General features: G+C 45.4%; 1 protein-coding gene across 4 annotated transcripts in view; it reads right to left on the minus strand.

The window, feature by feature from the left end:
• LOC119437099 (mitochondrial amidoxime-reducing component 1) overlaps positions 1 to 24,944 on the minus strand; it is a 63,651-nt gene that overhangs the window by 29,001 nt on the left and 9,706 nt on the right. For all 4 annotated transcript variants that reach the window (XM_037704169.2, XM_037704170.2, XM_049660282.1 and 1 more), the window contains exons 3-4: positions 18,661 to 18,843; positions 4,686 to 4,833 (exon numbers count right to left, since the gene is read on the minus strand). In XM_037704169.2, coding sequence (XP_037560097.1) covers positions 4,686 to 4,833; positions 18,661 to 18,843 — 331 coding nt within the window. The remainder of the gene's footprint in view (positions 1 to 4,685; positions 4,834 to 18,660; positions 18,844 to 24,944) is intronic.

A 24,944-nucleotide genomic window follows, 5' to 3' on the forward strand; every position in this document is an offset into this window, starting at 1 on the left:
CCGTTGTTGCAAAGCGCGTCTCAGATAAACATGCGCGCTGCGAAGGATGCCGCGAGGCCTTCGCCGTTGCTAGCGCTAATCAGTCATGAGATGAAGAGAATTTCAGCTTCCGCACTGGTCTTGGGCTAAATAGAAACGAGATTTGACGATTCAGTGAGTAAATAAAATCGTGTTGACGTAGTGAAGCATTTGTTTGTTTTCTTGATATCCTCGATAATTCGACATTCGGTTATATCGGGGGGGGGGGGGGGGGGGGACTTTATGGAGCTTAGCAGGGTACCCTGGGATGAACGCACTTGAGAACCCCTGCACTAAGCAAAAGAGCGAGACTTGAAAGGTGGCTCTTGACAAGGCCTAGGTCACGTAACAACTGACAACGCAAAGGCCGAGCACCGACTTGCAAGCACACTGGCTTGGCTTGGCCTGGCCTGCTGTTTGGCCACGGTATGCAGTCAATGGATACTGGACTGGCTAAATCCGAAACACGACAACCAATAGGTGCAGCCAACAAAAGTATAGCCTTCGAGATGGGCAAGTGACACTTGTAGGTGCTGCGTGGATTTAGACACCAGCAATCCAACCATAGCAAGCGCGCCCTTTCAGTGCTGGCAACCTAGCAAAATGTAAACATCGCGGCCAGCTTGTCGTGACCGTATCGTGGCGTTCGACGTCGCATCTGACCAGGCCGCCGGAGTCCGAAAAATCGAACAACGCGCTGTAGAGCGTCCGAACTATCGGTCGTGGTTATACATTACTTCAATGGGACGAGTGGCAGGTGCCGCGAAGGTGTCCGAATAAACGAGCATGTCCGAATTTTCAGCGTCCGAATAAACAGTCGGCGACTGTATCTTACAACAGTAGTACGTCGACGCAAACCGGTACAACCTAGGGTGAAGAGAGCTGCAGTACAACCCCAGAGACAAAGTGTGGGTATGGACACCTATACGTACGCCCGGTCTTTCGGAGAAGTTACTGCGCCGTTACTTTGGCCCCTACAGAGTACTTCGCCGGCTAAGTCCCTTAAACTACGAGGTAACTCCTGAAGGCCAAGTCTGCTCCACACGACGCAAGACTCACCCAGAGGTCCTACATGTAGCACGAATGAAGCCTTACCATGAAAGGCATTGAATAACAGAATTTGCACATGCGATCAAGCCTAGCACCAGCCATCCTCTGACCACTGTCTCTTTAAAGCAGTTCGCCTCTCTAGGCCCTTTCGACGCATAGGGATGATGCTTCTTCGGAGGGGGCTAATGCCACCAGCATTGCAAGACCAAAGACGAGCACCACATCCTAACTGTGTTTCAAAGAGCCTGCCACACCGCAAGCGTCCAGCAAAGCACCGCAAGACAACGCTGGGCCGGTGCCGACAGACCGGTGGCTCGTGTGTGAGAATCGTACGACTGGCACGCGACAAGATGGCTGACAAAGAGGAAAACGAGGTTCGAAGAAGTGAAGCTCGAGGGACGCTGTTGTTGAGTGTACAACCTTTAGTTGACGGGCACAAGTTCGCCCAGAATAAATTAGCTTTTATAGAAACGGCTGTCGTAACTGTTGGTTACAATATAAGCTCAGTTCTGAACAGAAAAATGAATTTACCCTTAGAAACAAACAAACCATGTACTCATAGGGCTGCTAACACGTTGTTTTAGATCAATTTGCTTTTCCTTGTTCGTTATCTGCAGCCCATCGTGGCAGCCTCACATGCATGCTCGCGCGGCCACACGCTGCTGGCGCACAGCGAAGCATAGACGGAACACGCAGAGAGATAAATTTTGGTGACCGCACTTCTTTCGTAGTTTCCACAGTGCTGCACCTGATGTATGAAACAGAGTGTAGTGTTACCACACCTTAAACAAGTACTTGAAGTCAGGCACGCACTGCCACCACCAGCAAGTGGGGGGCCGATGCTGCAAGAAGACTTCGTCAGCAACGTGATGTTTTTAGGTGTCGCCCAAGTGTGACGCAGGGGTTTGTCATTAAATCTGCTAGCCATCAACGAAACACAGCAACTACATGGCTCACGATGCAGTCCAGACCACTCAGTGGTCCGAAGAAAGCCATGGCCGCTGAATTTTTTTTTTCTTCTGGGCGACTTTCCCTTGAGATCGGGCCGCACTGCCGCGTGCACGAGCCTTGCAAAACGTCTTGCGACTAATCCACTAGGGCAGGGCACATGCGCCATCACACCGTGAAAAAGGTGGAATGAAGAAGTGCAATCTACGTGAGAGCCATTAACAGCTTAATAAAGCAGTACTGACACAAAGTTATACTTTTTTTTTTCTTTAATGGGCCACTATCAACACATGGTGTGATGCCTCAATTCACTGAGAGCACAAGTACAGTTAAACCTGGATATAACGAAATTGACAATTTCTCGAAAAACTTCGTTATAAAGAGGATTTCGTTATATGCAGGTTCGGCATGAAAATTCGACATAGAAACGCTTACCGTATTTACTCGATTCTAACGCGCCCTCGATTGTAACGCGCACCCGTTTTCCGTTTTCGTCGAAGCACTCATCCTTAGAATGTCACACCAGGTACCAGATGCGTGGACGTGTGTCGTTTCGCACAAGCGCGAGGCATCGGAAACAAAGAGCGAGCGTCACGATGGCGTTGTAGCGTCGTATAGTGTTACAGTAGAAACCCGCTGTTACGTTCCCGGGGGCTGCGTTTTCCCGGCTGTTCGTTTTCGGCCGGTCCTGGCACAGCTCCCATAGAACCCAATGCATTGGTAATCCCGCTGTTGCGTTGCAACTGTAGGACCGTTCCCGCATCACACGTTGCGAACTGCCACCCCGCGCCGGCCCGAGCGGCCATTTTGACTTTTCATGTCGCTTGGCTTAGTGGCTTGACAATGGCATTGGCCGCCCTAAAGTGCCGGAGGCGACAACTATGACGCATTTTCGGTTTCCGCCAGAAAAAGTATGGCCCTTGAGATCTGTATTTGCTACATAAAGATGGTGTCTATGATGCGTTGTGGCCCTAAAATTGGTTTTTGCTCATAGATATCCCGTATAAACTTCAAGGGCGATAACGCAGTCGCTGCGCGCCGTATGCTGTTATGTGCAAGTGAAAACGTGCGAGGGGAGCCGGCGACCATGTCTAATCTCGCGCGCGCAAGAAAAGCAGGGAGGAAGCGCGCCTTCTTCCGTTGCGCTCGAGGCACCAGCGAGTGAGCGAGGGGGGAGGGATAGCGGGGCGGCGTTGTACTGTACTCTGGCATCAACTGCCTACTGCGCGGCGGCGTGCGGTCGGGCGGGCCGTATCTTGAAAGCGATCTGCGTTGGGGCAGAGTCTAGCAGTGTAGGTGTGTCGGCGGCTCGTAGCTTTGTGCGTGCTGTGTGTTCTCGGCGCTCAGTTTGCGTTGAAGCGATAGACAACAGCACGAAGGTCACTTCGCTCGCTTCTCCAGCGGCACTTCCACACGCCGCCAGCGTTTGACAGCGCGCGTCCGCGCTTATCGAGTGTGATGTGTCACAGCGTGTACCAGCGCGTCGTCAACATCAACTGGAAAAGGAGAGAGTGCCGGCTTGGCAGGCTAGGCCAGCTGCAAGCAAGCGGCAGGATCAGGTTTGAATGAAGGGAGGGGGAAAGGTCACGCCCGCGGCGGCAAGATCGCCGGGTCGAGGGATGCAGGCCCACCTCGCACACGCACGCACGCGCGCACACGTGCGCTCGCTTCGCATTCCGTCGCAGCGGACAAGGTGCTTCCGGTTGCCGCTCGCACAAAAATGACAATATTTGGGGCGAAATCTCTAGGCTGTCGGAGGAGGAAATTCGTTATATCGAGGGGGTCTCCTGCTGCCACTGCGTTACGTAGAGGTCTCAAATAATGTGCTTCTATGGAGTAATGGCGGGGAATAGAAAAACTTTGTTATATCCAGGAATTCGTTATATGGAGGTTCGTTATAAGCAGGTTTAACTGTAATTAATTGCATCATATTTTATAGCGACTATTTAAATAATTGTGCCAAAGCAGCAAAGCTTTGGGCTGCATGGCTCATTACATAAAAATGACTCAAACAGGCAAAGATACATTGAAATCCATGATGTCACACTAACGCATTTATGGTGCTGTTCAAGCAAAGGGAACATTTGGCCATTTCCTCCACTAGTAATCAACCTCTTTCTGCCAAATAATTGCAAACAGGACCTTGAACAGACATTTGATCACCGTAAACAGATTTGGTGCTGATCTTCAGTGTCACTTTAATGCACTGCAGGAAAACCTGGAAAGGTGTCCAATTATGGTGTCCCTCAAGGAAATGAAGGATGAACAGCAAGCACATCTGAAAGCGTGGTACCTGCAACGGTGGATCAGTGCATTTTGCTGCCAAACACGAGGTAGTGGCTTGGATTCCTGACCGGGGGTGGCCGCATTTTGACGAGGGCAAAATGCAAAAAACGCTTGTGTATTTTTAGTTTATGTGCATGTTAAGGAATCTCAGGTGGTCGAAACTAATACGGAGCCAGCCACTATAGCATCTCTTATAACCAATTTTGCCCCCAGTTTTGAGACATTAAACCCTATAAAGAAGGATAACAGAAAATATGTTTAAATAAGTGTGGTTATTTGGCAGTCACTCTACCTAACACAGCAAGATGCAATACAATTCTTAATTTTTGCATGATTCCATGTTTTTTCTTTTCATAACAGCATAAATAACAGAAATACATTACCGAAGCAGTGCCATCCCTTCCTCGATCGATGGTCTCCTTGTCCAAAACAATTCTGACGAGTCGAATGCTGTCGCAGTTGAGGAAGTTCTTGAACCACTGGGAAGCTTCTTCCGACACTTCCACAGCCTTGTAACTGTTTTTTCTGACCCTAAAAGCAAACCATTCACATGCAAACCATTCACATGGATTAGTTATTGGGTAAAGTAAAGCAGACAGCCGAGAATATGCTTGAATGGAAAGAAAGTACACCAAAGTGAAAGTTCAGGAGCAAGTTTGTAAGTGCAGTCACTGCAGCTCAAGAGGTAGAGCATCACATGCGTAATGCTGATGATGATTCGGCAAGTTGTTCTTTCATCCACATTTATGATTTCTACATTTCAATTAAACCACCAGGAAATTTTTTCCCTATGCTTTCCTAAGCTTCATTTGTTCATTGGCTTCATGTAGTTGTGTTGAACAAAGCTCGAGCCCCTTGTTTCTCCTTTTCGTTCATAGCACTTAATTTTGTATATAAAAAAAAGATCTTTGGAGCATAATACAATCCAACAATTTCTGCATCTGTGGCGGGAGCAAAAAAAAACACGTTGGTAAGAGGGTACAAATCGAAACTTGTCCCAGTATTTGCCAACGATCTGGTTTGTACAGCTTGCATGGCTCATTACAGCTGCAGGTTTCAGTCGCTGACTCTGAGGTATTTAACATACAGAAGCGAATATATACGTACAAAGCAGTTGGCGTTCTTTGCTGAATTTCCCTGCTGCCTATGAGCAGTTGCCCCTCATTTGTTGGTTATCAGTGCATGGAACAGTCTTGAGAAGCTGCTGCCATGTTGCATAGTAGCCTTTGCAGCTCTCCTGACTTTCCATGTTAACATGATGAAAAGAAAATGCTGTACAGCCTGTTCTATGCTGTACCAAATGGTTCTACTAGAATTTCTGGCTTCAAACCAAGTGGAGTGTGGTAGCACTCCCCTTCGAATAATGTAGTCTAGAATGCATACACTGCCATAGGAGGGAAGAAAAACTGAATAAAGCATTAATTCAAACAAAGCGATTTCTTTATAAGACAGGCTTCGTGTACTGATAGAGACTGCCGGTATGTAATAAGATGTTAAACAGCACAAGAAAAACCACACCCGTAAGGGACCGCAGGCTGTCGAATGTTTGCTACAGTTGAGCTTACAATTTACTGCGCATATATATTTCATAAACATTCTCAAATGCTGGATGTTGACGTAGTTTAAAACATCTATATATTACAGAACATTGCTTAGCAAACCTGCAATACTGACAATTAGTAGCGAGAAACAAGTATTTGAAGCCTTTTAAGGGGAGGTGCACCTATGCAATCAATTTTCATTATTATTAAAGTTCATTGGATATAATTTATGCACATTTTTGACTGCATTCTATTTTCAATATGACTTTAGTTACTCAATATCTAGGGATGGGCGAATATTCGGTATTGTCGAATATTTGATCGAATAATTCTATATTCGTTATTCGCTTCGATTCGGATTCAGGCATTAGATATTTTCGAATTATTCGGTGCTCCCGAATAGGCAGCCAGAAGCCACAGGACAACCAGTATACATCTCGGAGGCTATGCTTTAGGTCATGGCTGCCATACATCAACCATAAATCTCGAAGGCTATACGTTTTTGCATTAGAGAGCCGGAAATGTGCGACCCAAAAGAGCAGAAACGGCGCTAGCGTACAACCAAAACGAAGCGGCGGAGTCTGCATCGCCATAGTCATCAGCGGAAATCGTACGTGAATGACAGCAACGACAGAACGCCTCGTGCCTATTTGTGCCTTTATTGCGTGTACCGCCACGCGTAACAACGCGTTGGCCACGGGATTTCATAGTCGCCATCCATGATCGTGTCGATAGCTGCCGCGGTTTCTTCCACAGCGGTTGCGGCAAAAAGTAGTTTCATTTCGTCTCAATACGCACGTCGGCCGCGTGCCTAAAAAGCTGCGTAGTGGCCATCCATGATCGCATAGATAGCGACCGCGATTTCGTTTGCAGTTGTTGCAGCGAACGGTAGTTTCGTTCTGACTCGGTGCGTGCGTAGGCCGCGTGCCTTAAGCACTGCAAAGTCGCCGTTCATAATCTCGTCGACAGCGGCCACGGTTGCGACAAACAGTTGTTTCTGTTTGACTCGGTGCAAAGCTGTCGAGAATGAAGAGCACCGGCTACATCGCGATGGACATGCGATCTCTTGGCGGTGAGCTTACTCGCGAAAAAATAATCGGGATGAGCGCGCAGTAGTGCAAAGCGTGTCGCAAATGATGGCGCGCGCCGCGGCCGCGCTGTGAAGGAAGTCGCGAGGCCTCGATCGTCGCTACGAGAGCCAATCAGTCACGAGATGACGAGAATTGCAGCTTCCGCACTGCTTTTGTGAAAAATAGCAAAAGGATTTGCTCATCCATTGCACTAATAAAATCGTGCTGACGTAGTAAGCATCTGCTTATTGTTTTCTGGATACCCTGATAATTCGGCATTCGGTTAATTCGAACATTTTATTTTGGTCCCGTGAAATTCGAATTAACTAGGTTTTACTGTCATATGCGATAATACTATTCGAACTATTCGATTCGAAATTATTTGACCAAATCACTATTCACTTCAAATTTGCTTCGAACCTCAAATTCACTATTCGCCGATCCCTATCAATATCATATCTGGTTATTTTTCTGTGCCCCCTGGAAGTAAAAAAGCTATGATCTCTTGTGGAATATTTCGGCTACATACTAAGCCTAGGAAGAGTTCTATATTGCCCCCTTATTAAAAATATAACTGTAAATAAGCTCAAAAACTATTTTCTAGTAGTTTTATTATTTAAACAAATTTTTCATCTCGACTACAGTTATTGAAACATTGACAACCGCGTTCCTAAAATGGACGTGACCAAAAATGCTGCAAATTACAATAAAGCTTACAGTAATATCCCGAAAGATAGCCCACCAAAAATCTACAGCAAATCAAGTGAAAAGAGGAGTGGGCTGTCAGTGTACAGTCCAAGAAACGTTTTAAGAAAAAAGAAAAACTCACTCAATTACCATACTCCCTAATGTGAAATTTGAGCGCAGCACTATACGCATTTTCATTTCGTGTGTCAATATTTTGCATTATGATTATATGGGTACACTGTTTTCACTAAGAGAACGCTGTGAGTAGCGTAGCTGGAATGGACACTCTCGTGTGGTTCGTTGTAAACGGAGCGAAGTGTGGCCTAGCTAATCAGGAGAGGCAGCGCGTGAGCATGATGCAGCGTTCTGTGCAGCGTTCTGTTTCCATACAGACAACGTGCGCTACTCTGGCACCATATTGTAGCTATTGTCACCGCACAGTCCGTCTTGCGCGGCACCTATGCTTTTCTTCGCGCTGCTTTCAGTCCACCAATGACGAGAGCGGCCCTTCTTCACGGGGAAATCGTGCCACCAGTGTCAGCGGTGACAACACCCAAGGGAGCGTCACACCGAGCCTTACTCATAGCCGCTCGCCATCACCTCTTGCAAGAGCAGTGATCCCCGTCACACACACTGGTACCATGGACTGACCTCAGCAGCTCACGCCGCAGATGAGCGTAGCCCTCTCCACCTCACGCCACCATGCCCCCCCCTCCCTTGGAAGCGCAGATGAGATCGCCCAGACAGCTCAAGATGCCGTGGCCACCGGGCAATTCAGCGCACACGTAGGCCAGTCTCCCCTCCGCTCCAGCCTCATGCCCTCACTATAGCCTCCTCCTCCACTTTCCTCCTCGCATGCACTTCTTTCATCTGCCGCTGCGCTCTGCGTTGACTTTAATCTGTTGCTGTGCTCGTTCACTCGGTTACAAGGTATTCCAACGCCGACGCTCAGTGCAGGAACGAGCACCTAAGAACTGCACTCTAAAAGACATCATAGCCAAAGGTTGCGAAGGTTTGTTCATATGCCCTTGTTCAGTCTTCCTCAAAACCTTCAAAAGAACAGTCACAATCCTGGTTCCAGTCTGTCACTTGAGTTCCATTGCCTCACTTGCTTGCAGTCCACCCCAAATTGATGGGCGGTCTTGCTCAGATTGTTGCCGGTGTTCCAGTGCCATTGGACCGCCTCCGCTTTCTTTTCAATCATGAAGCACTACTGCATCCTGACCTCCTTGCTACTCCGTGACAAAAGACGAAGTAATAAACTTTTACAAGCCCCTGGGTTGCTTCAGCAATGTTCGCTTATGTCCCGTGGTACCTTACTTCTGCCAAGGTCACCACTGCATCAAAGGGGGATGAGCCGAAGGTGACTGTCCTTCCGAGTAAGCATTGTTCCTCATTTCCGGTGGTGGCTAATTGACCCCATTTTCGCAGTAGCCGCCATTGGTGGTGGCGGCAGTGGCGCAACTCCTACAGGGCAGTGGGATTATGATAACTGGGCTATCTTGCAGGTGCTTTGGAAAACATGTCAAATCATGCAAAAAACAGGGGTGGTTTTCTTTGGAGGTGGGGCATCTATCAGGATATTACAGTAGATAGTATTGCATTCAACACTACACATCCTTGTGCATGTGCATGCAAAATTTGACCACGGTTGAATCAAATTATGTACAACAATGTTTGTGCACATGTAGTGAAGCCGCGCAAGATTAAAAAAAGATAAGAATGAATTTTAAAGTTAGTAAACATGCATATTACTACTGCAGATTAATTTGCAAGAAATTTGGCACAAATGAAGACCGGTCTTTCCAGAAGTGTAAAACTTCAAAATTCTCCTGCGTAGGTGGTACCCTCAGAACTCTCGCAAGCTTTCTCCTCCTGCCAGGATGTTTTGCTACACTGCAATGACGAGATTTCGCTTCAGCTGTCTGTTTTAGAGATTCTTTTGATTCTTATCTGGTCTTTCTGGATGCTCAGAGCTATCAAATCCCTAGTTGAAAGATTGTCCAGCTACTGTAGAACTTCTTCAAAGGAAGTTCTACAGTTTTTGGCTTTTGTTGAACCAAAAAAATATTAAATTCTTGGGTTTTACATGCCAAAACCATAATTTGATTACGAGGCACACCACAGTGAGGGACTACAGATTAAGTTTTGCCATCTGGGGTTCGTTAACACACCTAAATCTAAGTACACGAGAATTTTTGCATTCCCCCCATCAAAATGTGGCTGATGTGGCCGGCATCCAACCCCCCACGCAGTAGCCACAGGGAGCCCATGGCAGGTGAACCACAGTGTGGCTATAGAAGTGGCCATCTTCACAACAGTACATGAAGCAAATCTTGTTTTGAGGTATGGCAGCCAAATTTTGCTGGGGCAGTATTCTCTGGCCTTTACTTTTGGAGACAGCTTCACTATTGCGAGATCTGGCATGACTCAGCACCACAAGTGCCTGCGTTATAAGACTGATAGCCTGTTTGGCGCTGTGACAAGTGTGCTATCTTCGCAATGTGCCAAGAGCACTGTCGGCTGTATACTTTGATGTGTCCAGTGCCGAGTCTCGCGATATCTCATAAAAGTGAAACTATCTCTGAAAATGATCGCCCTAGAATACCGCCCCTGTTGAGAGACTTGGCTGCATTTTGGGGTTTGTGCTGAATACAGCAAAACAAGAGCTTCTGACTTGTCCACCTCTATGTAGGAAGCATAGCCTTCGCCTGAGGGCTAATCAAAAGTGTAGAATGAGTTGGTGCCAGATCAGCCAGGGCTCGTGCTCGTTTGTTGTTACCCCACAATAGTTCGCCATATAGGCGAAACTTGTAGTTGTGAACTTCACCACTATAAAGCATGAATGCAAATATGAAGCCGCTACAGCTACCACGCCTCGAGTAGAATCCTTCTTACATCTATGGAATATGGCTTGAGTGGTGCACTGTAGATTCCTCCTGTATGCATGGCTCCACATTATGGGCCGATATAATGTAGGGATTCCTTCTGTTCAATTTTGTGCCACGTTTACTTTCCGGCGTTCCAGGCTGGCTGATACGATTGAGAATGCAGCCAGAGCTCTGACCACTGACGACGCACGACAAGGAATGGCATTGGAATAGAATCGTTACATTCTCCTGGACATGGATTACTCCTTATTCAAGGCGCCGTGCGAGCACCGACCTGCCAGAAGCAAGAAGAATTAGTCTTACCACAGAGAAACCCTCCACTTCAATGTGAGCCGATGCAATGCTAAGAACTAAGATGGCACTTCTTTCTCGTGCAACAAAGTGAGAATCAAGAAGGTGGCCACCCTAGAAAAGCACTGGCTTCGCAGATATACTTGTCAACCTCTAACGAGACCTAAACAAGACAAAGTGTTCACAGGAAGATGGAGACTTAAGCTGATGAACAGTTTTGACAAGGAAAGTTGTCTTTGTCAGGTCTTAAATCCAGCTTTACCTGCTTTAGATGTAACGTCAATAACATGATGGGAGCGTTTGTTTTGCTACAAATATACTGGTGAAAGAGAATGGCTGCTCAATGTTAGACATTGTATGAATACAGCTAAGAAACTTTCCACAGCAGTTGAACATTTCAGCCTGCGAGGTCACAACTTCAAAGAACCTATATGTTATATTCTACAGTCAAACTTTCGTTCTTCCAAGGACAGAAAATATAGTGTCGTATATCATTCACAAGTTCAACACAATACAACCAACAGGCATTAATGTTTCAAAGGGAGCTCTGGACTGGTCAGCAAACTCGTTCGTTCATGAGTTGACTCACTAGGACTCAGACTGACTCGTGATTCGAAAAGAGTACCCAAGTAGAATTTTGGTGAGCTTGAGTCCAATACTGTATGTACTTGCAATTGAAAAACACGGGAGATACAGCTTCTATGTTGGCAGTGCAATAAGGAAGTACTTGTGCTCACTTCCCTGTGCATGACAGAGCAACATGCTTCAACCACGGCAATGTGACAAATAACTTAATTTCAAGATGTTCTTGAAAAAATTTTTCAATATGTCATACAATGCACAGCACAGATTAACTGAAGCTGGTGCAACCCTTAAGTGAATCTTTAAGTAGCTTTCTTACAATTCTGAGACATGGCTTATTTTGCTGCTTCAAGCAAGTTTCTCTCATTAGTAAATTCACATTTCACTGTCAGGTGCCAGTGCCTTGATGAGCGTCCACCTAAACCTTAATGTTAAAGGGCACTGAAACACTTCTTGAAAATGGTAAGATAACATTTCTATCTGTAGAGAATGCTGCCCCAAATGTGTGAGCGAGCCAAATATTATTCCGCTTCATGCACCAGGGAGCCTACAGTATCACATAACAGATAATTTGCTCTCCTTGGGGCTTTCGAGGCCCTCGCTCTTTTTCTGCCATGTGCTACCTGAGCAATGAGATTACAGCTAGCACAATGGCCTGTAGACATCAGGCAATTGTTCATGACAATGAATTACTCACGAGGACAAGCTCATGCCCCCTTGTGCACCATTCCAGATCTTCTCAGAAATGAGGAAGTGGCAACAGTTAATGCGTCCTGCCCATACTCTCACTGCTGCTTTGTTGCCCTCAGGCACTTTTGTCCAATGCCAGCCTAGAAGAGTTGCCACAAGTGCACCGCGGAAGGAAGTAAATAAAAAGAGCAATAAACCGGGCATTGCTAAAGGTGCCACCCCAGCTGAGAGGAACTGATGAGTTGAGGGGGAATGGGGAGAGTATAACACAGGGGTGGAACTCATATAGTGTGGCTTGGAGCACTCCTGGGAGCAGGTAAATTGCAGTTTTGGAGCAGGCTGGGAGCAACTAAAATACAGTTTTAGAAAAGATAGAAGGAGCCTATCATACTTTATTATGCATTAGAGGAGCATGTAATATATCTTAAAACGTTGAACCTGACAGCAATGTTACAAAAAGAGGCTTGATTGCCTTGGACCATTTTATTACAGAAGGAACACTGGTGTGCTAGGCACTGGACTGATTTTAATGAAATTTGTTGCACTTATGAAAGAAAGTTAAATTCTAGTGACGGTTGGAAGCAGAATCTTGATTTTGAGCCAATTGGTAAATTCAGAAAAAATATAGAGGCACGACGTTTACAAATTTGTAAGCTCTGCACCAAAAACAGATATCGCAGTTCTGTAAACTGCATCCGTTAGAGCACCCAAAGCAAGTTTTATACATCAATTTATGCCTTAAGTGAACTTGTCACATTGTATACCAGGGTTTCGCAAAAGTCACACTCACGTACTAACGGTAAATTGCAGAGCAGTGTATTATACATTATTTTTGCCCGCTTCAGATGTACAATGAGATGCAATTTACAGAATTGTGTTATTGTTTTGCATTCCGTAAGTCACAAAGTTGTAAATTTCATAGTCTTGTATTCTGAAAAGTTGCAATGTTCGACAATCTTTATTAAAAAAAATATGCCTAAATCAAAAGTACGCTTCCACCAGTCTCTAGATTTTAACTTTATCTTTTAAATGCAGCAAATCTCATCAAAGTTGGTGCAGTGGTTGCTGAGAAAAACTATTTCTCCTTTCTCGTCTATTCAGATAGGAGTCCCAGAGCTAAAGCTTCCTCTTAAACCACAGAATGCCGTAACTTTTGTGCCCGCACTCTACAAGCAGGGCTGCTACACCTGATCATCCTACTACTCGATCGCGACAAAGGCAACTAACCTAAACGTGCGAGCGCGGAGAAAAGGCCCCCCAGCGGCCTACCGCTCACTTCCGACCGCTTCCGACGCTGGCTACACGCTGGCTGGTGCGCTTTACACTTTCGCGACTGCACGCTTAGTTACGGTTATACAAAATAGCAGGAGAATATATATTATTTACTTTTGGCCATTTTTTAGTCCTTGAACTTCCCGACTACCGGCGCACAATGATAATCGCCGCTAACTTCACCAACCACCGCGTATGGAGAAGAAAGAGAAAAGAAAAAAAAAACCTCTTTACAGCCACATCGTAGCAAGACTAAATTGAACTAGCCAGACAGAAGACGCGCTTGCCTGTAACTGAAACCGAAACTATGCCAACTGCCCTTATTAACAGCGGAGCTGTTAGTCGACCCTTCGCCGTCTGTGTAGTCCGTCACGTGACAGTAGAGGATGAGAGCCACGAAAGGGGGAAGGCGCGCCCCCCTCCCACTCTCTCCACGCAGCTTTCCGGTCCAGCGGGAGCGTGCAGCCGCAGTAAAGCACGGCCCCTCCACCATAGCGCGGTCCCTCCACCCTCCCTCCATAGCGTTGTCCACGACTGGAAGACTGCGCACTTTCTTCCTGCTCCCCGCCCTTGCATGCGCGAGCCACAATTGCCGGCTCCCCGTCGCACGCTTTTATTCGCACATACCGTACTGCGCGCGGTGATTTTATCGCCCAAGGACTTCATACGGAACCTCGCGGCAAAACACCAAGAAACAGTCTACCATAACGCAGACAACCACAGCTCCGCTGTTTCGACAGATTTCACGTCGTGGAACTGGCTTTAGTTTTTTTGTTTTTTGAAGTAAAATTTCCTGCATAGCACAGTGCAGTGCAGGGTTTTATTTTTGGCTCAAATGGCGGGCGATGGAGCAGGATGGCGCAGGAAAACTAAAATGGAGCACAATGGCGCAAATGGAGCAGGAATTCCACCCTGATAACATTTTCTTGGGTGTGGATAACATTTGCTCCCGCGACCTCATGCTTAGCAGCCCAACGCTATAACTCTAAGCAACAGCCAGGTGTTCAAAATTAAGCTTTATGGAATTTTTAAATATCGCCTATGGCAGGTAGCCTAATTCTTATCGTTGAGCTGGGTTATTCGAAGAGGTAGACATTAGTAGCACAAGAAATCGAAACACATATTCAACTAATTAACAAAAATTGACTAATGAACTTTTAAGAAGTGTGCTGGTCTGGGCTAGTTGGTACATCATTAGGACAGGAACAAACAGCACTTGGACGGGACGAAGTGGTACGACAGACACGGCGCTGAACTAACAACCACTGGTTTATTGCAGGGATGCAATACATACCATACACAGGCTCAGCGCAGAAGGCCAGAAAAAGCAAGGTTTCTGCACCGGGAAGGGAATGAAATCATCACATCACGCGCGTCATCATAGCAGGCTATCATGTTTATAACAAGTAGTTATTCTCGCAGCTATACAGAGAAACAAAGGGTACGCTGATGCAGGAGTTTCCGTGCGAAATGCAAAACCCTTCCCAAATCTCGTGTGGACTTTGTTCTGTATATCTACCTAGAATTGTGCAATCTTTAAAGAGAGGTTTGCAGCCACATTCTTTGCAGTGCTGGGCTAAATGGCTGGGTACAGACCATTTCATTACATACGCATGCTCTCTCAGCCGGTCATTCAAACATCGGCCTGTTTAGCCAATGTAGCAGTGTTTGCACTTGAGCAGAATCTTATAAACAACTGCATATGCACAGTCAACGTAAGGTTTTCTGTGTTGTTTCTCACAGATTACTTTTCTGGGGCCTTCCTTGTTTACGTTGAGGCATAGCGCCGACAGCTTGTCCCTTGCACTGAACACAATGCATGTGCCTATTTTTCCTGCGGCCTTTTTTAAACTATGTGAGACCCCATGGACATAGGGTATGACGGCTGTGCTCGCATGGGATCCCTGGTCCTGGGCGTCACGTCCTGCCCTCCCTCTGGTCAGCCATCACCAAAAGTCTTTCTGAAACACCCGTCAGCAGGGCCATAGGGTATTCAGCCTGGATGAGCAAGTGCACTTGGTGCATGACGCTGCCAGACACCCGGTGGTGGCATGAACGGGTCAGGGCTGCTCCTAGACAGGAGACAGCAATGCTTCTTTTAGCTATTTTTGAGCACGCAGATGTGAAGGGGAGAATACTTTTCTTCCAGCGGGGGTTGTATGCCCAACACACGTGATCCCTTTCAAACAATACCTTTAGGTCCAGAAACGTCTTATTATCAGAGGGATGCTCGATCGTTAGTTCCAAAGGTTTCATTACCGATTGAAAGATGTCCGAAAATTTCCTTTGCACGCGAGAGGTGGCCTGTTCTGTCAGTTCTGTGTAGCACAGCCTGTGTAGCTGAGCCTGTGTATTGTATATATTGCATTCCTGCAATAAACCAGTGGTTGTTAGTTCAGCGCCGTGTCTGTCGTACTCACTTCATCCCATCCAAGAGCTGTTTGTTCCCGTCCTAATCAACTTCTTAGTTAATTACTTTACGACATATATTGCCATTTACAAATTGTAGCCAGTGAGTTTACAAGATGTGTCCACTTGAAATGAATTTCCAGGACTGACACCAGTTTCGAGATATTTCTTAAAGTGTGGGTCGAAATACATGGGCGTTCCAGTTACTTTTGTGCTTCAATTTATAAACCAGCATTTTGGTGAAAAATTAAGCAGAACACTACCGCACTTTTTACGGTAAGTTTGATGGCGCATATCTCCAAACTGGCGTCATTCCTAGAAATTCAGTCCAAGTGGATATGCCTGACAAGCTCACCGGCTACAATTTGTAAATTGCAATATGTGTGTAAGTTAATTAGTGAATTTTTGTTAATTAGTTGGATATGTTTCGATTTCTCATGCTAATAATGTCTACCTCATCGAATAACCCAGCTCAATAGCAAGAATTAAGCTACCTGCAACAGACGATTTCTAAAAATTCTGTAAAACTTAAAAATGAATCCCCCTTGTATATCACCATTTATATAAGGTCCTGTTCAAAAATTTCTTTGAGACTATATTAATTCAAAGGTGTTGCATTCGCACCAGCGTGTTTCTCAGGTTTCAAGGAAAGTGTTTCAATGCCCTTTTAACTGATGCTTCAGCTTAACCAGTCATGCTAGCTCTGAAGACTACAAGACACAAATATATCCAACTCCTTGTATTGTGCACTCTGTTAAGACAAATTTTTTGATAAGCTAAACTATAAAGGAACCTTTTTTTAACCCTCTCTAATTCAGTGTACTTCTTTTAAACACAATCTTCTATGTCAGTTCCATTTTCAAAGAAAACATTAAATTAAATTATGGGGTTTTATGTGCCAAAATCACCATTTGATTATGAGGCACGCCATAGTGAGGGACTCCGGATTAATTTGGACCACCTGGGGTTCTTTAACGTGCACCTAAATATAAGCACATGGGTGCTTTCTGCATTTCTCCCCCACTGAAATGTGGCCGCCATGGCCGCGATTTCATCCGGCAACCTCATGCTCAGCATGCCCAACACCATAACTATAAGCAACCACAGCGGGTTAATTCCATTTTACATTCTGTGCATGCCGCTTTATTCTTGCATACGTGTATTAAATAAGCAAGTTGGAAGTTACCACTTGTATTGTCATTTTCATTCCTGCATGTTTTGCCTTCGTAGTGCACAACAACATAACTTTTAGTAGGCACCAACTACCGTATTTACACGATTGTAGGTCGACCCATTTTTTCAAATTCGGCAATCCAATGTTGGGGGGGGTCGACTTAGAATCGAAACCGAACTGTGTACCGCTAGTAACGGCAAGAGAAACGAGAAATCAGGGGCGCTACGGCGTGGTTACAAATTTGCACCTACGTTTTTATGGTTATGGTAGAAGCGTAGCGTAATAATTTACTGTATTGCATACATTTTGATTGCGCGCACCACGAGTGTACGGCTCTTGTCGGAGCATCGATCATGGAAGAGCCGCAGTTTAGGGGGTATTGGTAGATGGCGGAAGAGCCGCCGTTTGGGGGGTATTGGTAGCTGGCGGAAGAGCCGTCGTTAGGGGGGTATTGGTAGTTGGCGGAAGAGCCGTCGTTTGGGGGGTATTAGTAGTTGGCGGAAGAGCTTTTCTTTGATACGATTGTTTTCAACGGCCGCGCGCATCTGTCACTTCTGCTGTTGTGCTGAATCGTCGCGCCTGTCATGAGTGCCAAGAACTTTCGGCGCTCGTTCTCAGCAGCGTTCAAACGGGCTGCTATCCTCCATGTTGAGGAAACTAACAACTGCGCAGCGGGACGCAAGTCTGGAGTCAGTGAACGTGTAGTGCGGCAGTCGCGGCTTCAGCGCGAGAAAATTTGGCCTCTCTGCGTGGGGGGCTGTACCGCGCGATGTCGTGGTGCGGTTGTTCGCGAAGTGTGGACTCACTTTTGATGATTACCTGCTGTGGGACCACAGCAGCTATGACGGCAGCAGTACCAGTGAGGTGAACTCTAGTGAGGATGAGTAGTCTTAGCAACCCCATCAATAAATTTCCCTTCTGTGAAATGCACTCGCGTGGTTTTTCTCCCCCCCCCCCCCAATTTTTTTTTGAGACATGCAAATTTGGGGGGTGTGGGGGGTCGACCTACATTCGAGTCGACTTACAAGCGTGTAAACACGGTAGGCCAAGAGCAAGTTCTTCATAAACATATTAGCACATGTACTATTTTTAGCTGCCTTAACTGACCATTTCCATTCTTTATTCGGATTAATTGTAGACAAAAATCATAACCAGGCTTCAAATGTATCTTTAGAGAAACCCTGAACAGAGGGATAGACAGAAAAACAGCAAGACAGTGCTGTCTTGTGTCGCCCTTCCTGCATCATTCTTCACGCTTTTCTAAACAATCATTACTAACTCGCTGAAATTTGAAGTCTTTGGTAGGCTTAAAATGCTGTTTCAGCATTATGGAACCAATCGTCAGTGAAAGTGCCACCTCCAATTACTGAGAAATTTCGATGCATTCTGTACTGCTACAGCTCTTTTGCCAATTGTGTGAGGTTAGTGTAGCAAGAGCTCAATGTGAACAGTGACAGACACAGTCAAGGTCACACTTCTTTTAAAGCAAAGTCTGAATAAAAATAAGACATTAAATTTAATTCCATTACATTTCGATAATTTAGGATAAATGATATGCCACAGCTTGCAACATAAAATTGTATTTTTTTTCTCCAGCATTACTGAAATGCAACTGAAAAAGAACTGCAGTCCCACATAAAAATGAGAGCTGACAAAACGAACTGTGGTCACTGGCAGCTGAAAGGAGCACATGTGACCTATGGATAAACACTAGCCCACTATTCAGTATTGATATACAACAAGACACTTGCCTGACAGTGAATGAAGGCACACTCTGTTCCTCCGAGTCATGGAGATGAACTAGCAGTGGTGGATACCCGTCCATCGTCAGTGTCAACGTCAATTTGTCTTCATCAAAGACGACTCTGATCATGCCAAGACGGGGCTCTTCGCGCATTGAAACAAAGTAGTCATCTTTTACAAGGAGCATTTGCCTGAAAGTAAAAGTCATTATTTCAAAAGGAAGCTAAAGGAATAGCCTTTTGCGCCATTGCACATCACCTTGGCAGCAAAGCGGGGGTACCAAGGCACCTCTTTTTTGTTGACAAAAGAATCTGTGGTGCCGAAACTATATCAAATTATAGAATTCAAGACACCAAAGTTGTGAAAACATCACCAACACTACGTTAACAGCACTTATATAAATTGACACAGAAACCAGTAGTGCTTGACCCATCCTTGAAGTGTCCATGCTTTAACATTAATAATAAAAAAACACTTCTGTCTTCTTCTGTGCCAAGCTTACTGCAGGTCAAGGCATAATATGTTCGGTAATACTTTTTATGGGCATTTACAGGATGCACGAGGTATTTGAGGACATATTGAATTTAGGAATTGCAACAATATTTCAGAAGATATTTGTCAAAGTAGAACCTCGTTGATGCAATTTCCCAGCACCAACGTTCGTGATCGAGAACGCAAAAATGACCCAATACAGTTACATTTCTCTTAACCGGTTCATACGTTCCCAGAAAACATGATCCTTCGGTAGCAACTTTCAGTACATCACTAAACTGCGATCGAGTGATATGTTTTCAGGCCACTAGATCCCCTGTAAACAAGAAAAGGCGCAAGGCGCTTGCGATTGACAACAGTAGCCGCCTGCCGCAACAGTTTTTCCACCACACTCGCCCACCAGTCTCACGTAAAAGTGCTGGCATGAACCCAGTTTCCTATTACAGTACCAGGTTTCCTATTTCAGGTTGTCGCAAACCATATACACAGCTATCACTGCCAACTGTATTGCAATAAGCACCTTCACCTATATGTTCAAAGCGTGTGGGGCGTAATGCTGTTGGAAACTGCGCTGCACATATTTAATAGGCGATAAACCAAACTCACAGCCATTCTAGGCTGCAGGCAGCGTGAAGTGAGCGTTATGTTTTGCTCTGGCGGCACCATAGGCATCACATTCTGGCCTCCCACCCACCAGCTCAATTTCGTGTAAATTTTTTTGTCACGTTTTAAAAACACTAGGCAATAGGAAAATGACAGCCTGCGTCTTGGGTCGGCGTTGCGGCACATCGACGTCTCGTGCCGCAACAATTTGCACTGAGTGGGCAGTTAAAACTTCCCATCAAAGTGGCCCCGCTCGAAGAAGCTGCTGACCAAGACTGAATTCGAGGAGTGCAAACGTAAGCCTGCCAAAGCGACAAAAATGACCAATATGCATCTCGGACCCCACCAGCTCAGTGCATATTGGCGTCTCGTGCTGTAACAATTCGCGCACTGCTTCACATTACATAGGTGTCAAGTACAGTTGGGTCTGTCGAACTTTTTTTTGTGATTTCAGACCGTGCATTCTCCTGGTTAGTACGTTCTTTCTCGCGTATTCTTTTCAAAATGCATAAATGAGGTTCTGCTATATTAAATTTCTTACATTGGTTCGTTTACTGCTGTTCCCTATGACTGTTCAATAAAATCAGCTTCAGCCTCCAATAAGTGACTGAATGCTTCAATAACGACTGCATTCTTGGATCAGATTCTGCGTGCTGATGCTGGCCAGTGCTTCCAGAATAGCATCCTTTAGCCAACGTTTAGAACTGCATGGCTTATTAGACACCCTCTCAATGACGCCCTCCCCCATATAGAACAACATAGCAGGTGTAAATTATCGGGAACTAAAATGCCACAGTAAGGGTGATGTGGCCATAGAAGTTCGTAGACAGCTACTCTTGGGCTGCGCAGGTGATGTGGAAGGAATAAAATCCATTTCTTAGGAGTGACCCCTATGATTTCATGCACGAAAGACCTGATTGTTGAATTCGCTATATGAAGTTGATCTGCCAAGACCATCAATGGCTCTTCAGGGCTCTCATTATGATGGCCTCCACCTGCTGGAGAAACTAAACAGCCTGAATGACATTGCACCACTGGTAGTGCTTGTTTCTCTTGTCACAGATGACAATTGAACATGCCCTTTTGATTCACACCAAAAACGGGAGATTTCTCCACAGTTGAAATGGTGGTTTTACCTAAGTTGCTGTGGTCAGTGTGTAAGGCAACTAGGATTGCGTGCGGCTTCATATCTTGCGTCAAATTAGTGGCTGCTATGCTAGAATAAATGTCGCAGACATGTGACAGAGGGGTCGGCGAATAAGAATTGCTTAGATGAATAGATTGAGAACCTAAATGTACATGGAGCTTCGAAGCAGTGTCCTCAAATGCCTCACCCACTCTGTACTTCCAAACTATACACCAGAATATTACTAATTTGCTCTTCGAGTCCTTTTTGTAGAAAAAAAACTGGGTACCGGTCCGGGAGAGTGGCCTTGGTAATCTCGGCGGTAATGCAGTTCCACTCAACTTGAAAGCTGGGGAAGTGCGAAGCACTGATTCGCCGGTGTTTTCCTCGTGTTTTCCTTGTGTTTATCTTGTTTTATCCTTTGTTTATCTTGTGTTTAGCAATCCATCATCCGTTTTGACACCTGTGTTAAGGCACAACTGGTGGGAAACCGCCACACACATGGAGCCAAACCAACACGCACATGGAGCCAAAGCCTTTGCTGATGATAGTTGGAAGCGATTTTAACAAATTTCTGTTAATTTGATTATTTCATGAGTACTCCTATCTTATGTTATTCTGAATGATGTTCGTTTATTTTGAACCGGTTTTGATCAATTCTGCACTTGTTTTGACCCTGTTTTGAGAACTTGTTTTTGCGCCTGACCACGACGAAATGTGATCACATTAGAAGATTTTCACGGTTTTCACGAGTTTCTGCTAATTAATGCACTTAATTTACAAGAGCTATGAATTGGGCTAGTTGGTGTGCATTCATTTTTTCTCGTGCTAAGTATAGTAGGACGCCACAGGGATGGAACAGACACTGAAATGAAGCGGACATGAAGTGACACACAGGAGCGCAATGCGCTCCCGTGTCTTTCTTGCGCTCCCGTGTGTCACTTCGTGTCCGCTTCATTTCAGTGTCTGTTCCATCCCTGTGGCGTCCTACTATACTTAGTGCAAGAAAAAATGAATGCACTTAATGCTTGATTATTCCTATCTTTTACATTATTCTGAATCGCGTGAATTTTGAACCGGTTTTGATCAATTCTGCGCTTGTTTTGACCCTGTTTTTGCACGTGACCACAACATGACACGCCGACAGCCCGGGCCCCTAAAGTGCTTCGCACGTAACATAATATATGCAGATCATGGAGTAATATAAAAAGGAGCACCGACTCCACCACCACGCTACGCATTCGTTCGGGACAAACCGTGCAACGCGAAAGCCGGGGGTCTAGCTCATTCCTTTGCTCTCCCTCCGCTCCTCTTCAGGCTTTTGCACATGCTTTCTCCTTCCCTTCAGCTGCCAGCTGACTATTCTCATTGCGTAGCGCCATCTTTCAAGGCCCATGGAAACCACTGAACAGCTTTCTTCCATGTGCGCATGTGCTGAGTGGCGGAGGCCGGTGGCAACGGCGGCGTGGAACGGGCAATGCGGCAGGCACGCGTCTCCTATAAACGCGGCTGTCTTTGACAGCAATCAAATACAAAAAAAAACCTATGCACTTTATCTTATAAAAGTGCAAATAAACATATGGTACCACTTTTTCTGCACATTTGCAAAACATTTTTACATGTCTTTAGAGGTAACAGACGATAAATAATGCTGTATAAAAAGACACAACAGAAGTACTTATTTTTCACGCCTGAACGTATGCGAGGGCGGGCGTGAAGGTCTAAAATTTTCGTGTTCGACGCTTTGTTTACCATGTCTGCAGTATGTTTATTCATGCCTGACGGAACAATGTCTTGATACTTGTGCGTGAAGAGACTGACCAACAGGACAGTGTTTTCTTCCCGGCTGTAAATCTGGGTATGGGAAAGGATGCAAGAAGTTTTTGCTCTTTGCGGCGCCATCCGATCATCAGCTACTGCACCAGTGGCGACAACAAATTCCTAAAATAAGCGAGCGCTTAAAGCAATAGACAAAATATGTGCACAACACTTCGAGAAGCACCTTAATTTTGATACTTCAGCGAGCACAAGGGCGATGTCCTACTAGATGTAAAGAAAGTGCCTCGACTTTGAAAGGGAACCGTTCCTTCAATTTATGAGAAAATAAGCTTGGCGCAGCTCAATGATGCTGAATGCCAGGAGGAACCAGAAGATGCCAATGCGGAAGGATGGGAGGAGCTCAACCTGTCTACAACTACACACAGTGCAGGCGCCTTTCCTTGACCAGAAACATGCTGTAATGTAAATTCGCAGCCTTGCCTTCGAGAAGATTCCCCCTGTTATGGAGACACATAATCTGAGCCCTTGTGAAATTCATAAGCAGGAAACACTAGCAGGAATTTCGCATTATTATGTTTTAATGAGAATGCGGCAACTCTGCTCGCAAGAGAACCGGGCGACACAAAAAGCATCGCGAGAAAAAAAGAAGCAAGCGAAGCATCTTAGCACTTGATGCGTGCTAAGATAAAAAGAGTGATAAACATCACCTTCGCAATAAAAGCTTCTTTTTCGCTGTCGTCTGTCATTGCTTGAGACTGCACGAACTGCCACTACATCTTCGTTCATTTTTCCTAGTTTTTCTTTCCATTTGTTTATGTTCTATTTCTGTGCCTTGTATAGTTCCATGTAGCCCACCTCACAAATGCCCTGCATTTGGCCTGTATAAAATAAACGAAATAAAATGATACACGACTTGTTTCTCCTGCTCACGTCACTCCGTGAACCACAAGAGATGCGCGCTACAGGCACCAGGGCATGTGCGGAGCAGACAACAAAACCGATAGGCAAGCTGGCGCCATTGCTATAGCAACGACAGAGAGAGCCAAGCCGCCCAAGCTTTTTTTTTTTGCATGGCCCACCCACGCCTCCGCTCCTTCGGTTTGTAGGGCCCGCCTCTTTCCCCTCCAGAGTTTTTCCTCACCCGTAGCGCCATCTGGCGAACACAGTGTGAAACAGGAACCGGCGTTGCAGAACGTGTCCCTTCCGGACAAGCAGAGTCGGTGCTTCTGTCTTATCTTACTCCGTGATGCAGATTCAAATGATCACCCCAACAAGGCAACTAACAGAGACTACTATTACAGCTTTCAAATAATACAGGAGCATTATCCTTGAACGGCATCTCATGTATAAGCCAGGAAAGGTGTGTGTGTTCTGCGTGTGTGCAGTGTTGTATGCGTGTGTGTGTGTGCTGGGTGTTTCAGCGAACGCTTCCAAAACGTTTTTACTTGTCGTTGGCAGATAACACATTTCTAGTCCACAAGCTGGTCTAGTTGAAGCGGCGGACATTACTTGCACAAAAATTGGAATGCATAATCGACTAATTAACAAAAATTCGATAACTAATGATGATGATATGTGGTTTTTTGTGGCGCAAGGGCCAGGTATGGCCAAAGAGCGCCATGACTGATAATACTGTGTCAAGCGCTGATTGATTAGTTGCAATGATAGTTGTTAACAAACAACGTTGTGGCACTTATTGCAATTTACAAATACTAGCTGGGAAGTTCGCAAGGCGGATTCACTTCGAATGAATTCTCAGGGTGACACCAGTTTTTAGATATTAATTCCTGAACTTGGCGAAGAAATGCATTGGCATTCCAGTTACTTTTGTGCTTCAATGCATGAAGCGACGTTTTGTTAAGAAAGCAAGTGGAAAGACAGTGCATTTTTACCACAACTTTGATAGCGCATATCTCATAAATAGTGTCATCCACACAATTCTTTTCTTTTCAAGTGGATATGCCATGCAGTCTCACCTGCTAGAATTTATAAATCGCATATGTGCCACAGGGTAATTAGTGAACTTAATTAGTGATTGTTTAAATTAGTCATAGTAAAACAGCACCAGAGAACACAAGGGACTAGATGAAGAAGAACGACACATACACAGGGCGCACTAACAACTCAAGGTTAATTCACTGGATGCACATAAGTACTGGCTGAACATGAATAAACAGAAGATAGGAAAATATAAGAGACACAAAAGAGCGTCGCATGGTCAAGCCTACTACGCGTGAAAAACAATTCCTGTAAAGAATCTGACGTCTTTCTCTAAGAGCATAATGGACGGCA

This window comes from Dermacentor silvarum, chromosome 1 (genome assembly GCF_013339745.2).
Source record: "Dermacentor silvarum isolate Dsil-2018 chromosome 1, BIME_Dsil_1.4, whole genome shotgun sequence".
NCBI classification, from domain to species: domain Eukaryota; kingdom Metazoa; phylum Arthropoda; class Arachnida; order Ixodida; family Ixodidae; genus Dermacentor; species Dermacentor silvarum.